The sequence below is a fragment of the Pseudonaja textilis genome, chromosome 6, assembly GCF_049901715.1.
Source record: "Pseudonaja textilis isolate UNSWEBS1 chromosome 6, rPseTex1.2, whole genome shotgun sequence".
Classification (NCBI taxonomy): domain Eukaryota; kingdom Metazoa; phylum Chordata; class Lepidosauria; order Squamata; family Elapidae; genus Pseudonaja; species Pseudonaja textilis.
In genome coordinates this window covers 34946649-34964534 of record NC_141995.1, presented here as the reverse complement: position 1 = coordinate 34964534, position 17886 = coordinate 34946649, and the positions used below count along the sequence as shown (strand labels likewise).

General features: G+C 35.9%; 1 protein-coding gene across 7 annotated transcripts in view; it reads right to left on the bottom strand.

The window, feature by feature from the left end:
* Positions 1-17886, bottom strand: part of TUSC3 (tumor suppressor candidate 3) — a 127054-nt gene that overhangs the window by 12102 nt on the left and 97066 nt on the right. For 6 of the 7 annotated variants that reach the window (XM_087936263.1, XM_026697953.2, XM_087936259.1 and 3 more), the window contains exon 7: positions 15802-15865. In XM_087936263.1, the coding sequence (XP_087792389.1) occupies positions 15802-15865 (64 nt within the window). Of the gene's footprint in view, positions 1-8789; positions 11960-15701; positions 15866-17886 lie in introns of those variants that run through there. The other variant, XR_015744136.1, reaches the window with a different exon arrangement.

The window sequence follows — 17886 nt, the reverse complement described above, 5'->3', positions numbered from 1 at the left end:
TCCTCAACCCTACTGGCAGTCTCCCCCCTCTTCACCACCTCTATGGGGTGGCTCAGCCCCGAAACCAGCTGGCACGGGGCACTCCAGCGGCGAGCATGGATCGAAGCCTCGCAGAGATGTCGCTGAAGAAGCTCAAACCAGACTCCACATGTTAATGCTTATATCCCCCAAAGCTACATTTACAAGTGAAACTCGAAAAATTAGAATATCGTGCAAAAGTTCATTTATTTCAGTAATGCAACTAAAAAGCTGAACCTAATATATGAGATAGATTCATTACATGCAAAGCAAGATAGTTCAAGCCGTGATGTGTCATAATTGAGATGATTATGGCTTACAGCTCATGAAATCCCCAAATCCAGAAAATCTCAGAAAATTAGAATATTGTGAAAAGGTTCAATATTCTAGGCTCAAAGTGTCATACTCTAATCAGCTAATTAAACCATAACACCTGCAAAGGGTTCCTGAGTCTTTAAATGTTCTCTCAGTCTGGTTCAGTAGGAATCACAATCATGGGAAAGACTGCTAACCTGACAATTGTGCAGAAAACCATCATTGACACCCTCCAAAAGCAGGGAAAGCCTCAAAAGGTAATTGCAAACGAAGTTGGATGTTCCCAACGTGCTGTATCAAAGCACATTAATAGAAAGTTATGTGGAAGGGGAAAGTGTTGCAGAAAAAGGTGCACAAGCAGCAGGGATGATCGCAGCCTGGAGTGGATTGTCAGAAAAAGGCCATTCAAAAGTGTTGGGGATCACAAGGAGCGGACTGAGGCTGGAGTCAGTGCATCAAGAGCCACCACACACTGATGGATCCTGGACATGGGCTTCAAATGTCGTATTCTCTTGTCAAGCCTCTCCTGAACAACAAACAACATCAGAAGCGTCTTACCTGGGCTAAAGAAAAATAGAACTGGTCTGTTGCTCAGTGGTCCAAAGTCCTCTTTTCTGATGAGAGCAACTTTTGCATCTCATTTGGAAACCGAGGACCCAGAGTCTAGAGCAAGAATGGAGAGGCACACACTGCAAGATGCCTGAAGTCCAGTGTGAAGTTTCCAGAGTCTGTGTTGATTTGGGGAGCCATGTCATCTGCTGGTGTTGGTCCACTGTGCTTTATTAAGTCCAGGGTCAATGCAGCTGTCTACCAGATTTTGGAGCACTTCATGCTTCCTTCCGTAGATGAGCTTTATGGGGATGCTGACTTCATTTTCCAGCAGGACTTGGCACTTGCCCACACTGCCAAAAGCACCAAAACCTGGTTCAATGACCATGGGATTACTGTGCTTGATTGGCCAGCAAATTCACCTGACCTGAACCCCATAGGGAATCTATGGGGCATTGCCAAGAGAAAGATGAGAGACATGAGACCAAACAATGCAGAAGAGCTGAAGGCCGCTATTGAAGCATCCTGGTCTTCCATAACACCTCAGCAGTGCCACAGGCTGATAGCTTCCATGCCACACTGCATTGAGGCAGTAATTGCTGCAAAAGGGGCCCAAACCAAATACTGAGTACATATGCATGCTTATACTTTTCAGAGGTCTGATGTTGTTCGATGTACAATCCTTGTTTTATTGATTGCAGGTAATGTTCTAATTTTCTGAAATTGTGGATTTGGGGTTTTCATGAGCTGTAAGCCTTAACCATCACTATTATGACACATCATGGCTTGAGCTATCTTGCTTTGCATGTAATGAGTCTATCTCATATATTAGTTTTACCTTTTAAGTTGCATCACTGAAATAAATGAACTTTTGCACGATATTCTAATTTTTCGAGTTTCACCTGTAGATTTCAGTATCAAAGTATCAAATAGAATAGAAATATGTTTAAGCATCCAAGTATGATGCTTAATGATAATTCATTGAATTAGTAACTATATAAAGTGCTAACCCAGGGAGATTCCTTAAAAAGTCATGTACTATTTCAGGTAGCAGAAAATGAATGTCACCAGTACAGATAAGTAATGTAAATAGTACATAAAATAAAATTTCTTATCAACGTCTTCAAGGTGGATAGGATCTATACACTATGCTCCAAGAATGGAATAACAGTATTGCTTCACCAAATGTTTTTTGTCACTAGCCTTTTAGCTTTTAATTGCTAGTTTTTACAAATGCAAACAAGAATATAATGAAAAAATTTAACCAATTTGTAAATATCTTAAATTGTTCCTAAAATTATTTGAAAGTATATCAACAAAAAGTCAACTCATACAAGTCTCAGATTAACATCTGTTCCAGTCACTCAGTCTACAACTAAATAGGATTGATGCTTTGTGAAAGCTATCTATAGTTTTTTAAAATCAAAGTGAAATAAAATAAAATAAACAATAGTAAACAAAACTCTTCTGGTTTTAAAAGTATTTGCCAACAGTAAACCAAAACTGTGATTCTTATAAAAAGCTAAATTTAACTTACTAAATTGTTTGAGTTTAGTTAGATAGAGGGCAAATGTTTACTGTCCCATTCACCGGTCAATGCTTATCACAATTTCATTTATGCTTATCGTTAATATTACACTTCACCTTCATTTCTTTGTGAAAATAAAGACACAGTGAGGGTTACACATTCATTTTTTCCCTCAGGTTATTTGGACAAAAAAAAGTGTGAAATCCAAAATTCATAATATAAATTTCAAATTTACTGGGAAGCAACACCCTAAACAGTTTTAAAAAGTAATTGTTTTGTGAAAACTAGAGTCAAAATTGTTTGAGAATTAGCAGGTCCCAGCATGTTTTATTTAAGAAATTTGTAAATTCTAACATTTAGTTTGGGCAAATGCCTTAAGTACATCACAGTTGCTGTGCTTTTCTTACAGAATATACAAGTAAAATAAATGTCAATGCTTAATAAGCCTTTAACAGACCTACATTGCACCATGTCCTGATGTTCTTCTTTTTCCCCTTACTTTTTTCAATTTATAAAACTTTAAAAAAAAATCACAGTAGAGATGCCTAAGGCAGAAAATCCAACTGGTTCCTCCACAAATATGATAATGAACTGAAAAATCAAGAGTGGGATGTATAAGGTCTTTCTTTTCTTTCCTTCTCTTTAATAGGTTCTACCACTCTTGAATTTTGGTTAGTTCAAAGAAGTATTATATTTACTTCAGAAATGTGGAGTGCAAAAATATAATTCGGGTATACATAATTTCTTTCAGGTATTTTAATTATTTCTTATATTATGATTTGGTTGGTAAGAGAATTCTAGGTAAAAAAACACCGAGGTGTAATATATACAATTGCTTCAAGATTTTAAGGGAGCATTGTTTTCCTGATAAAAGTTTTAAGGACAAAATCCATCAAAATGTTTTTCTATCTGGTAACTTTTCCAGAAACAAATGCAGTTTCATAACATACTAGGGAGATACAAGTGATTTGAAAGCAGCTAAACTAAAGATGATCAAGTAGATAGCTTAGTCTGAGCCATCAGTTTCATTTTGGAGGGACCATCAGATAATTTAAAATTCCAGCTAACTGAGCAAAGTTTGAGTAATAAAAAGTTTGGAACACGTAGAAGCAAGCTGCATACTCCAGAATGCTGCTGATAAGTTGCTGCCTTTCTCTAGTTCACATTTCTTATATTAGCTATAAGAGCTTTATTTAAAAAAATAATATTAGGAATAAATAAATTAATTTTATCAATGTCAGAGACTCTGGCACTTCTATCCATTTAGCTAAAAAGACAGGAAAATAAAAATGGCCAAGTTTCTTATTCATTGTATGTGAACAGGCAGATATTTGTCCTTCTTGTCCTTCAGGCAACTCAACTGGAAAATTGAAAAAATAAAATCTTGCTGAAAAAACAGATGCTACATCTGAACCAAGATATCCTGAGCAAATAAGTTTCAGTGCATAAAAAAAATAAAGGACATTGGCTTACTACGAGTTAACCATTCAAATACTTATTTTAATTTTTTAAAGATAAATGTTTGGTTACCCTACGCTTTGTTGATGAATCCAGATTGAACCCAACTCAACATTTATTAGGTTTATTTATTCATAGGGTAATTATTACTCATGTTTATTGAATCCTGGCACCATGGAAGAGGTCAATGACTGTAAATGGAACAATGAGGCCAGGAATGCTGTCAATGCTCTACAACTGAAGTTTCCCAATGGATATTTCCTTTCAACATTGTCTGCCACTGACAACGGAGACCATCCTTCGGGATGAACATCAGGACAGAATGTCAACATTTCAGAACCTATAACAATTTCCAGGATGAACTACTTCAAAGTTCTATTGTTATTCAAGGACACTCAAGCAGCAAGGAGTAATAGCAAGATTTCAATCAGTTCTCAATGGGATAGTTGCTCTTGTCTTAGTCTTTCCACTCACATGCTCTGCACCATATAGTTCTTGCCAAAATTAGCACAAAACACCCCTTGCCCATTATTTTTCATATTTTCTGAGTAAACCATCAGGGAGTAAATGGCATTTTACAGCACAAACTATAAAACCACTGGTTCCAAAACAAAGCTGTAAAGGATTTTCTTCATGTATTATAGTAAATGTTAACAGCAGAAAAACCCCATGATTCTTTATGGAAAAAGATTATTTCAGTTGAAGTATGTAGAATCTGATTTTTTTCAGTATAGAGCATTACAAGTGCTTTGCATCCCAACTGATGTTCATTAAAATATAGACATATGGATTAAATTCTTTAATAATTCTAACTGCAACTCAAGCGATTAGAACCCATGGCCCTTCAGATGTTTCTGCACAACTCCTTCCAGGAATAAGGAATGCTTAGAGTTACAGATCATTAATACTGGAGGGTCACAGGTTGCCCATCCAAGCCTAAAATATATTTAAATTTTCTGATCTGATGCAGGCTAACAAGCAATTTCCATCTTTATAAAAACCACCAAATAGCACCACACAACAAATATCTCATTACTTAGCCAAGACTAAAAAATAAGTACATTTCAATATTAACTGGAACACTTTAATTTCCAATCAGGGTACTTTTGATTACCTCCCTGTTATATGCTGAACATAGATTGCTGTGCCTTACGACTTGTTTCTGAATTGTGTTGTACTTCAGATATATTTCTGAAAATTCCAAAGTGCCCTTTATCAAGTATGTAGTCTGAATGATGTGTTGATTCCTGTGCAGCTATTCAGTTCATCCATCTTAATTTTGGAGGTCAAAATTAAATTAGGGAATGAAAAAAGGATTTAGAGGATGAACACTGCAGAAATTGTAGATTTGAATGACAGAGGACAACCTGGTTTTGAAACTAGGTACCATACTAGTCTCCTTGGGTAAATGGACTGGATATTTATAACCAAATATTTTAAGCCACCATATTTGACTCAAGTTCTTCAATTACTGTGACAACAATGACCTTTGGGTTACACACTCCTTAGGAGTTGGCTGATGAATTATCTACTGCTCTGTACATGCTTCTTAGTACCACACAATGTTTAAATAAACAAATGAGAGAAAAAATTATATTTAAAAGAATATGCCTCTAAGCTTTATTCTATAAATATACGGGCACATGAAGAAAGGTATATTCAGATGAGGAAAAAGAGATAAGGCAATAACATGCCATTTTCAAATAGTTGATGGGCTAGCAATGTTGCCCTTTTTTTTCTTCAGTAAGTTTTAAATCCAAGGGAATAAAAAAACTGTCCAGGCATAAGGAGAAACTTCCTGGGGGTATGGTAAATGACTGTCTGCTAAGAGATTTGAAACAGAAAATGGATAGCCACTTGAAACAACAGTGAATTTGCTGCATTAGTGGGTATTGGACTAAGCCAGAAGGAGGAAACATACTTTCAATACCATTAAACTACAGCTTCCAGCACTTCTGCCAACTGGTGGTATTAGCTGAGCAGCTGGCATTACCAACTGCAAGACTGAGTTTGCTACCAGTGTAGAATCTTTTTTCCTTGTATATAATTCTAATGTGATAAATAAATGATAATTTGTAACTTTTGCAATTTGTCTTTATCTAAAAACGAGATATCTTTTTCTTATGTTCCTCTCTCTGGCAGTAAATACAAATCTTGAAAGAAGTTTCCATTTTTGCCATATAAAATTATTGTTTTAACCATTCAGTTGTGTCTTGACTCTTGGCGACTTTATAGGCAAGTGCATTGCATGCTACCTTGTCAAGCATAGCTTCTTTCAGTTATTGGGTGTTCATCTTTATATCATATTTGATGTTATCAAGCCAGGGTGTTCTTTGCTTGCCCCTTCTTCTTGTTCCACTAACATCATCACTGACTTCAATGAATTCGCACACATGACATGGGCTAAAGTAAATCAAACATAGTCTTATTATTATAGTTTCTAGTGATGTGTTGGTTTTATATGATTTAGCATCTGTTGATTATTCTGGCTGTCCAGGATATACGCAATAATATACGTCAACATCATTCAAAAGCATCAATTATTCTTTGATCAGCCATACTTTGCGGCCAACTCTCACATCATGCTCTAACTAACCTGCTTACTGTATTTATATCAACATCTTTGCTTTTCTAGATCTTATTCATGTTAACCATTGTAGTGTGTCCTAAGGTTATCCTGCGTTTGATTTCAGGAATGGAACTGCCATCATCATTGTTGAACTAATTCAATTTCCTCCTTGTTGATTTTAAACATCTCATGTCCATCTGCAGTCGTCACCTTTCTTTTCCTGATGTTAAGACTCAATCCTACTTTTTCACTTTTGTTCTTGATTTTCCAAATCATTTTTTCCAAGTCTTCCTTATTTGCATTGGATTATTTTGTACCTCTTCTTCATTCCAACATATATGGCCGTAATGGTGCAGTGGTTAGAATGTGGCATTGTATATATCTGCCCACAGTCAGAAGTTTGCTCCTGCGTGACTCATGATTGACTCTTCCTTCCAAGATCAGTAAAATGAGGACCCAGACTGTTAGGGGCAATACAGTGGAATTTATATATCGCTGAGAGTGTGCTGTAAAGTACTGTGGAGCCGTATTGCTATTACTACATAGGTGCGTTTGCATATATCTATATCTTACATTTGAAAATCCCAAACTTATTCTATAGACTCTGTTACACTTTCTTCATTGTCTCTTTGACATGGTATTTCTTCATTGTCTCTTTGACATGGTATTTCAGCCAATCGTATATTTGTTAAAATCTTATTTTCATCATCAAACAGAAAAGAAATATTTAAAAGTTCTGAATGATTTTGAAAAACTATTAAGGTCAAAACTACATCTTGTGCAAGAATACATTATTTAGAGGAATTAAAGCAGTATGGATTGCAGCCTTGAGTACATAATTTCAGTGATAATCAGGCTGCCTTTAAAAATAATTGGAGTGCATAATTCCAGTGTGAATTTCAACCACCATGATTCTTACTCAAAAAGAATGCTCACATTGTTTTTAGAAGAACTCATCAAAAAGTTCTTATAATGCTGGACTACTTCAAATGATCTCTGCTGCAGAGAATGAACAGTCTCGCTAAAACCATCATATCCGTGAAGGTAAAGATTTAAAACCCATTTCAATCCATTCCAGTCACAACAAGCATAATATGGAACTACAGCTGACTGGATGACAGACCACTGATTTTCAGATCTTTCCTTTTCAGCCAGATAACACCTGGGCTGCTTAGAAAGGTGCCAGTCAAACTGGTTGGAGAAAATAGGTTCTGAAAAGCTTGAAAATTGAGAAACCATAATAAAAATTGAGACACAGATACACAATTACACTTTAAACAGAAACATCACCCACCCAGCTGTCTAGGTTTGTTGACCAGAGATGATAAAACATTGATTTGTCCTCTGAAAAAATAAATAAATTGTGGCTGACAGTCTGCAAAAATCCAAACAAAAACACAATCATCAAAACTTATGGATTTATATAAAAGAACATTGTTTTATTCTTATTAGTTTAACTGGTTTAGTCACTTTGCTTTATTTCCTGCTTTGTCAGTTGACTGCCCAAATTTTCCTGCTGTCCCTTATGATTGAGAGGCAGTTTCCAAACATTTACTGGATGACATACTGTAGCCCTATACAAGTAGTCTCTTACAGAATATAGAGTATTGTGTGAAGGACATACATGCACAATTTCATTTAAAAATCTTTGTATGGTTGGTTTGAAGATCTGCAAGCAGTTTAAAAGCCTGCAAATAGATAAATAGGTACCACCTTGGTGGGAAGGTAACAGCGTCTTTATATAATGCTGGCTCGCTTGTTTTGGAAAGGAACATGAGCATTACACTCTGGAGCTGGACACAAGTGTCAAGAGAAACCTTTTACCTTTTTAAAAATATGACGGAAGGACATTCAATTTAATGTGCTTTTAATTGTACATGAAACCAGGAACTTTCATTTTGGGGAGCCATTGGCTCAAACTTCAGCAGTTATACTTTTCTCTGTGTTCACTCATGCTTATTTAATCATCTCTCCCTTTATCTGCCATAATACTTTCACCTTGTTTTCTTTCTTCAATGATCTCTGCTGCAGAGAATGAACAGTCTCGCTAAAACCATCATATCCGTGAAGGTAAAAATTTAAAACCCATTTCAATCCATTCCAGTCACAACAAGCATAATATGGAACTACAGCTGACTGGATGACAGACCACTGATTTTCAGATCTTTCCTTTTCAGCCAGATAACACCTGGGCTGCTTAGAAAGGTGCCAATCAAAAAAGAATATGACTTTGTTTCCATTTGTTTTACATAAACTAATGGCTCAAAATGAATATAAATAAATATAAATACTTTCAGGTGTTTTTACTTTATGCAAAGATAATGAAGAATGGAATGGCTTTGAAGATGGCCTCTGAGAAGAAGAGGGCAGAAGATCAATTGTACAATTCAGTAAAAGAATAAAATAAAACTTCAGAGAGCTTCTTGGCTGCCTGACTGATTTCATCAAATCAATAGCCACACTATGACAAGCAAGGAAGTACATAAAATATCAATGTGTTTTGTGGACTGCTCAGCTACTCTCCAAGGAACTGTACTGTGTTAGTAGTGGGAATGCTACTGGATTAAAGTATTTTTCTTGCAAAAGTCTAGATGACCAATTTATAAGTATTTTGTTTTTGTTCCTTGGATGATAACTGACAAGCTATTTGCTTGGAAAATAGGATTTTCTAATTATTTTTAGATTTAGGGAGGGAAATTTTGAGGGTTTTCTTTAAGATCAGATCTAGATTAACATAAGTAGAAATATTCAAGGTATACTTGTTTATTTTCTGCTGTTTACTGAGAGACATAGACAAACACACTATTTAGAAAAGCTAAAAGAAATGAGAAAGTAGACATTTTTACTGCCACTATATTACCAAGCTATGACATTTTAATTTTGACCACTCTTTTTATTTATCTGTCTTAATAATTAATCGTTTAATATTCAAATAAAATAATCAGCCCAAGTTTTTAGGAATCTCAATCTCTGGATATTTGAAAGTGCTTTCAGATTTGAATTCCTGATCATTCACTTAATATATTTTGCATTGTCAGAGATATTTATATAGAGAAATTCTTATAAAAATTAACCAGTAATAATCAAACAATGAATCTGCAAACATAATTAATGAAATTGATAAGCGATAGAACTGCATCTACTTGGAGGGAAGTATGCACTGAGGTATCTAGAATTTAATATCATCATAAACTATTTAGATGAGGGGACAGAAGGAGAATTCATCAAATTTGCAGATGACACCAAGCTGGTAGAAATAGCCAACATTCCTGAAAAGAGGCTCAAGATGCAGAAAGTTATCGACAGAATTGAGCACAAGGTTGTCTAACAAAGTGAAATTAAATGGTGAGAAACGTTAAGATTTTATACATGGGCAGGAAAAAGCAAACATATATAAAATAGATGGCATCTGATTCAACAGTAGTAACTATGAGAGGGATTTAGAAGTTCTAGTGGACCACTACTTAAATATCAGCCAGCAGTGTGCTGCAGCCACCAACACAGTCCAAGGCTGCATTAACAGAGGGACAGAATCAAGATAATGTAAAGTGTTAGTACTACTTTACTAACCTTGGTAAGACCACACTTGGAACACTGTATGCAGTGTTGGTCACTACAATTTAAAAAAGATGTTGAGACTCTAGAAAGAGTGCAGAGAAAAGCAACAAAGATTATTAGGGGACTAGAAGCTAAAACATATCAAGAATGGTTGCAGAGTTGCATTATATCTAAAAACCTTATTGGGAGTTTTTAAGAAGAGATTGGACAGCCAAGTTTTTGGTTTGTCACCAGTTACACAAACACACACACACACACACACACTTATAAGCTGCCACATTTAAACCCAAAACTTGGCATTTGAACAAAGCAACATATCTTTCAATGTCATTACAATCTCCATGATGGAACACTGTGGGAATTCTCTATCCTATTAAAAAAAAAAAAACTAAAATTGGACTTTACTGGACATGTTTGTTACCCATAGTGAAATCCAATTACTATATTTTAGTTTTCTATCTAAAGTATTATTTCTCTAGGCAATACCTTCCAACATGAGATTTTCTTGTTTAAATTCTGAAGCACCTCTCATGCTATTTCCTCTCTTAAAATCCGAAGTATTCTTTATGGTCAGGAGATGTTGACTTCTTTAACTAAATGCAGTGCCCCAAAGAGTTAAAGTAGATTCTACGTCATTTCCCACAGAGATTTAAAGCAAAGAAATCTCTGTCTTGTAAAGCTAATATTGAAGATATGAAATACACCAAGACAGTGCTAACTGATGACAATCTAAATCTTGCAAGCACACCACCAATAAATCTTTGCAAGGATAACCAGCCACAGAATTCCTGCCCATGGATTGTATAAATTCACCCACTCATCCACCTTTCCTAGAAGTCTCAAGAGCAAGTGAATATCAAAGAACTAAAATTCTTTCATAAGAAAAGAAAACTGTTTAGTTTAAGGCTATTTAATTCTGATTTTCTATTCAGTCAGTCAATTTTGTTGTATTTAGTCATTAAACTTTTCTCAAATGCATCTCACTTCAGGGATGATTTATTAATGGCTTTCTTAAAAAGAAGCAGCAAACCCCATGCAGAGCGCCCAAAACATTGATATAAGTCTGCCTAAATCTACAAACTATTATTTGTGGGAAATTATATACAGCACCTTCAGGCAATGATAATTCAACTGAGCTAGTGACAAATATGTTTACAGTACATAAAGCTTCATTCTCCATTGCACCTGATAACAAGCGATTGTTGCTTCTAGGAAGGAAAAACAAAGCTTTACTTATTGAAGATAAATGAAAACAGATGTTGAGAAAAAACAGCAAGACGCAGCTGTTAAAAGTGACAGATTTAAAGTAATCCAAACTTAAAGACAATTCCCAAAGTGCATCCGATGTGAGTTTCTAACCTCTGCTTTGAAAATATATGTCCTTAGGTGCTCCATATACAGAGAAAATGGGTGGGAGATTATCATTGGTGGGAAAAGAATTTACATTTTGGAAAGCTTGCCTTTCAAAATGCCAATGTGCAACTGAAAACTGGTTTCTTGAGCCTTAAATCAGCTTTATAACCCACTAAATGAATATTATTTAATAAAATTGCCTTGGATTTCCTCTGAAATCAACAAGACATGCAAGACAATACTGCAAAGAGATGCTGGTTGGAAATAGCAGGAGGGACAGAAGAGGGATAGAAAAGACAGAATTCCTATGAGTTTACAACAACATGCTTTGAGACTGTCTTTTTGAATATCAGCAATACCCAGAATTACCTAAGGCATGTTGCTAAGAAAACAAAGGGAATTCAGAAGCAAGTGAAGTTAAATGATTCACCTGCTACCTTTACATGGTATTACACAGTTGACTTAAATGTGCACACCTATTTGTGGCTGCCATTGAAAAATCTTTGCCCAGCATTTATGTATAAGGAACAATAGCTCCCTTGTTTTTTCTCTGAGGATTTCAGCTGTTCCAAAAGAGTTCACATTGGGTTGGTGCATTTCATCATTATACCCTGCAATTGAAATACATAACATTTCAGACTGTTTGGCAGCAAAGCCATTGAAGTACATAACAAGATGGCATCATTTCTTTTTATTTTGCTTTTCAACTGAAAAGATTTCTAGAATGTATTACATCATCATTTCCATTATCATTTATCTTCTCAAGCATACAATCTAAAAGACTCTAATACAGAGCTGTCAAACTCGCAACCCATGGACCAGACACATCACACGCTGGCTATCTGGCCATGCCCATGCCCCTTTTAGTGAAGGGGAAAACGTTGTGATATGTCATGTGACGCCACCATTATGCCACGAGTTTGACATCCCTGCTCTAATAGAAGAGGAATATATGCAACTCAGGATTGAATTGTGGAATCCTTGGTTTTCCTTGAGCATGGTCGCTTCCTTACAGAGCTTTCATTTGGAGGAGTTTAGTTAGGTTGTGTCCTGTAGTGATGCCCTGTGATTGCAATAGTTTCAGAAGTAGTATTCAGCAGGTTCTGACTAGTTCTGGAGAATCAGTAGCGGAAATTTTGAGTAGTTCGGAGAACTGGCAAATACCACCTCTGACTGGAGATTTTACAGTATCGTTCCCCTGCCACGCCCACCAAGCCACGCCCACAGAACCGGTAGTAAAAAAAATTGAATCCCACCACTGAATAGTCTGTTGGTTGTTTCTGAGATTTTTTTTTTACATAGAATAGTGTTATATTTTTCACAGCCTCTGTTGGTGGTGCTATAGTGGTTGAGTGGCCAGCTACTTTTGGATATAGTTGTGTGGTCATCCAATCTGCTGGCTCTTAACAGGAACGTAACATAAACAAGTGTCAGAAGCATACTCTATTTATACCAGACAACATTCTCCTTAAAAACTCACTTCAAAGTCAGCTTTTCTCATATTTAGTTCCAGTCAGGAAAGATATGATGTTGCACAGAGGAAAAGTTATTTTCTTCTAATATCTTCCTTCTCATTATGGAAAGCTATCCATCTCCTCAAAAACCTGGTTGTATCTGTGTTTGTGTGTGTGTGTATGTGTATTGTATATATGTGTGAATGTGTGTGTGTGTGTATATATACGCACATACATAAACATATCAAAATACAAATTCCTTTTCCATGTAAACACGATTAACATTTATTTCAAACTGTAATAAACAAAAGGTTAAATTGAGCTTTAAGCTTAAATCAATTCATTAATAAAAATCTGTCTATGGGTAGAACTGAAACCTGTTTCCTAGTACCCGAAGAAGGCCCAGCTTGTGCTTATCTATTGCCTGGATCCTCTCTGCTAGATAATAAATAAATAAGCAAGCCTCTGATTCTTCTATTACTTCATCATTTTGCCCTAAAGTTATCAAGGCTGTTAATAAAAAAAGTACCAATTCAGCTTTTATTAAAATGGTTTTCTTAGTTGCCTTACAAAGGGAGGAGAAGGATATGTTGTCTGTCTGACTATAAATAGGATTGTGTAAAGACTATAAACTGTCAAGCCAAATGTTTTGACTCTGGTTGAGTCAAACCAAGCATACTTATTCAAAATTATTGAATAAGCATAAGCTAGACCAGGGGTTGCCAACCTTTTGGACCTCAGGGACCACCAAACTCATAATTTTAGATCCCAGGGACCACTAACTGGTTCTGTGGGCATGGCCTAATTTGTGGGTGTGGCTTAGTGGTCATATGACTGGTTGGGCATGGCTTCTATGTAAATATTATAAATATTGATATAAATATTGATTTTTTTATAAAAAAGAGCAACTTTTACCCAAAATCAGGCAAAGCAGGCAGGCAAATTGAGTTGGTCACAGAATCACAGATTCATTCAGAAATCTATCTATCTGCCTGGCTAGCTCAGTCTGTCACATAAAATTTGCTTGCAAGCAAACTCATAAAATTAACTCACAACACACCATGTATGTAAATATTGAATTTTTTTTTTATAAAAAAGAACAACTTTTATCCAAAATCAGGCAAAGCAGGCAGATTGAGTTACTCACAGAATTATTCAGTGATCTATCTATCTGCCATCAGTTAGCTCAGTCTCTCAAATTTGCTTGCCGTGAGTCTGCACTGAATTTGCTTGCAAGCAAACCTTCAGTCCTAAGGAAGGTTCGGTAGTACTTAAAAGCAGAGCCGAAGATCTAAAGACTATCTAGAAAGCAAGAAATCCAACCATTTCCTGATTCCTAGCTAATCTAAATCTCCTTCACAGCAGAACACCTGATGGTCGGAAAAAGGAAAAATAGAAATTTAGCAGGAAAGTTTGCCGGGTAAGGAGTGAGTGGGCGGGGAGGGTTCCTGTGGGCCATGTGGGCGGTGCAGCCTTGTGTTCCTGAGCAGCCAGGATTAATTGCTTTGGGGGGTGCTCTGGTGGTGAGATTTCTCTGCAGCCCACCAAAATTTTCTCATGGCCCACCAGTTGGCGACCGTTGAACTAGACAGCTATGGGTTTGAAGCGCCAAGTTCAGAAAGAAAAGAGCCTCAGTAAATTGATTTCTAGATATATGGAATTTTAAAGTTGATGTCAATGGAGATCCTGAATCATCCAGGTCATGGTTGGCCCAAAGATTTTTTTCAAGAGGCAACTGGACTTTTTGGTTTTTTCTTTGAAGACATTTCACTTCTCATCCAAGAAGCTTCTTCAGCTCTGACTGGATGGTGGAGAATGGAAGGATTTATACTCCTTGCAGACAGCTGGTCATTTGCATTCTTTTATATTATTTATTTAAATTTGATCCTATTTTTCCGATTGTCCTTTGCCTGGAATACAATCCTCAGCATACAATTATTAACATTAATAATAAATTGTGGCCCCTAATTAAAAAAACTATGGCCTGCCAGATCTTCCCTAAAGTTGTGGGCTAAATTTAAAGGACAAAACATGGATCAATCAAAACATATAATAATTCAATATATTAAATTACATTTTTACTATTAAATTAAATACTTGTAGTTTTTTCCGGTTCTACCCTTGTCTGTAATGCAATCCCCACCCTCTCTATCTGAAGATCAGTTGTGGCCTTTGGTCCCCAAAAAGCTGGAACTCTTGCAGAAAACTGTTTAGGATGATCAGGTTCATTTCAATAATGGCCATTCTCTTCATTATGGGGTATTTCCAGCTTGTCAGGGTGGAAAACATTAATTCATTAATGTAAAAATAAAATAAATAAACTCAACATACATGTGCACATATATAGAAAGACAAATATACAAAGTTATAACAATTCTTAATTTCTGAAATTTATATTACTAATGTTGAATATGAACACGATCACAAAACTAGGAGAAGACAAAGTAATATAATATAATATAATATATATATAATATATAAATATATATATATATATAGTGCATGGGGTTAGGCACCTGACTGCAAGATCATTCGTGTGTGTGTGTGTGTGTGTGTGTGTGTGTGTGTGTTTCTGTGTGTGTAAGTGATATGTGTTTTGAGATCTACTTCCACATTTTAACATTATGTACAGGATGTGAATCTGTTTTTAGTTGGTACTGACAGATCTTACCAACTAAAATCAAAGTTATTCATATCACTTAATTGAAGACTCTGCCATTATGAGCTAATTCTCAGAGTTGTAAAGGCTACAATCCCCAGTACAGCATTAGAACTGAAAAAAGGGAAAAGTTATGTAGTAACAGTAAACTAAACCAAGCTTGACTTTCTATAGGAATAAAGCAGCAAAAATAAAGGGTACTAAGTTAAATGTACATTCAATGCATAGTGAATTTGATACCTGTTAAATATTTCAATGACCGATACCATAGTATAATTCCATTTAACTCTGGATTCTGACCAAGTCTTGCTAGCTTCTGTCATCAACATCTAAAGGATACTCAGAAGGAGAATAATATGGGACTCTGCAACAAACTGTGCCTGACTGCTTCCATGTATATAACTCTGAAAAAAAGTGAAGGAAGAAAGAATGAATAATAGATCAGTCATTCTAATAGAACAGTAGGAGTATGTACATATGCATGCATTTGCATATTTATTTAGTTATTTAAAGAGTGCATTTGTATAGTCTAGAAAAACATATTACAAAAGAACACAGTAGTATATAGAGAAGATAAACACCACGCTGCAAAATTGTGTCCTGAACCTTTCTGCTTAAAATCCAAGAACCCAAAATGCAAGGAGAAAAGCAAGCTTTACCCACATTTGCAAGTCTATTAGTGCATTCTCACAAGCTACTAATGGTAGCAGAACACTATGCAGGATGAAAATTTTCTCTGATCCAGGAAACTAATTGCTTTATTAAAAGCCTTGACAGCCTATCAATGTTTTGCCCATGATTTAATTACAATGATAGTACTAAATAGAACAAAATGCATGCATTAAACAGCTTTTAAATAATAGGCAACATTCAACAGGCCAAAATGCTTAGATTTTTCTCACTTGATGTCCACATGTGCCTTTACATTTCTATTTGTGCTAAAGAAGAAAACAGGTGGCTAGAGTTCCCTGCCCACACACTTTGTTTTCTGAAACTTTTAAAGTACAATGAACATGATTAACAGAATAACAAAGTTGGAAGGGACCCTCAAAGTCTTCTACAGTCCAATCTTTGTTCAAGTAGGAGACCCTATATCATTCCAGATAACAATAACACTTAGATTTATGTACAGCCCTAAGCAGTTTACAGAGTCATCCTATTGCCCCCAACAGTCTGGGTCCTCATTTTACAGACCTAGGAAGGATGGAAGGCTTAGTCAACCTTGAGTCAGTGAGACTCAAACTGCCAGCAGTTAGCAATCAGCAGAAGTAGCTTGCAATATTCCATTCTAATCAGCGCACCACCACAGCTCCTAAATGGCTGTTTGTTCTCTTTTTAAAAAACTCAAGTGATGGAGCAACCATAATTTCTGGAGGTTAAACATTAAGTTTCTATCTGTTACTTCTTGCCTTGGTCTCAGGTGCCTTGGAGAATACATTGACACCCTCTTCTTTGTGACAGCTCCTCAAATATTAGAAAACTTCTATAACATTATCCCAGCCCCTTCTCTTTGTTAAGACTAGACATACCCAGTTCCTGTACCTTTCATCATATGTTTTAGCGTCTGGGCTCCTAATCATCCTTGTTACTCTTCTTTGCACTCTTTCTAGAGTCTCACTATATTTTCTATATTGTGGCAACTAAATCTGTATAGGGTATTCTAAGTGTGGTCTTACCAAAGCAATACAAAGCAGTACTTCATGTGATCTTGATACTGTGCTTCTATTGATGCAATCTAGGACTGCATTGGCTTTTTTGATAGCTGCAGCACACTGCTGGCTCATACTTAAGTGGTTGTCTACTAGGACTCCTAAAATCCTCTCACAGGCACTGCAGTCAAGTATTCTATTCTATAATTCTATACCCAATCACCAATTTCAACTTCCATATTATAATTCAGGCTGATATAATGCACTTTGTCATTCAAATCTCCACTCCAAAATCTCCCCCACCCTCGGGCTGTTTCACACACACAGATTGGAGAAAAGAATCTTAGAAGATCATTTGTTATTTTTTCCCTTGGGAGATAAACATATTAATAAAAAAAGAAGAATACTGTAGTCTTACAAAATTTAACTTATCAAAATACAAGGTTCCACTTGAGGCAAGGATCTGAATCAAGTTATCCTGGACAAATACTGGAACATATTCAGTGAAGGAGCATCTACCAACTTTCTGCTTCAATATCTGAACTGTTCTTATTGTTGGAAAGAATTTTTTCTTGTTCCTAATATTATAGTTCCTACTTTTGTCTTGGGCATGAAAGTCAGCTGGTTGTCTTTGGACCAGTCTGTCTTTCTCAGCCCTAAGAACAATGCAGTAGCAAACCACTTCTGAAATATTGCCAAGAAAACTGCAGGGATTAAGCCAGGTAGAGTCAACCATGATTTGTAGGAACAACAAAAAGAATCTGCAGTCCAACATG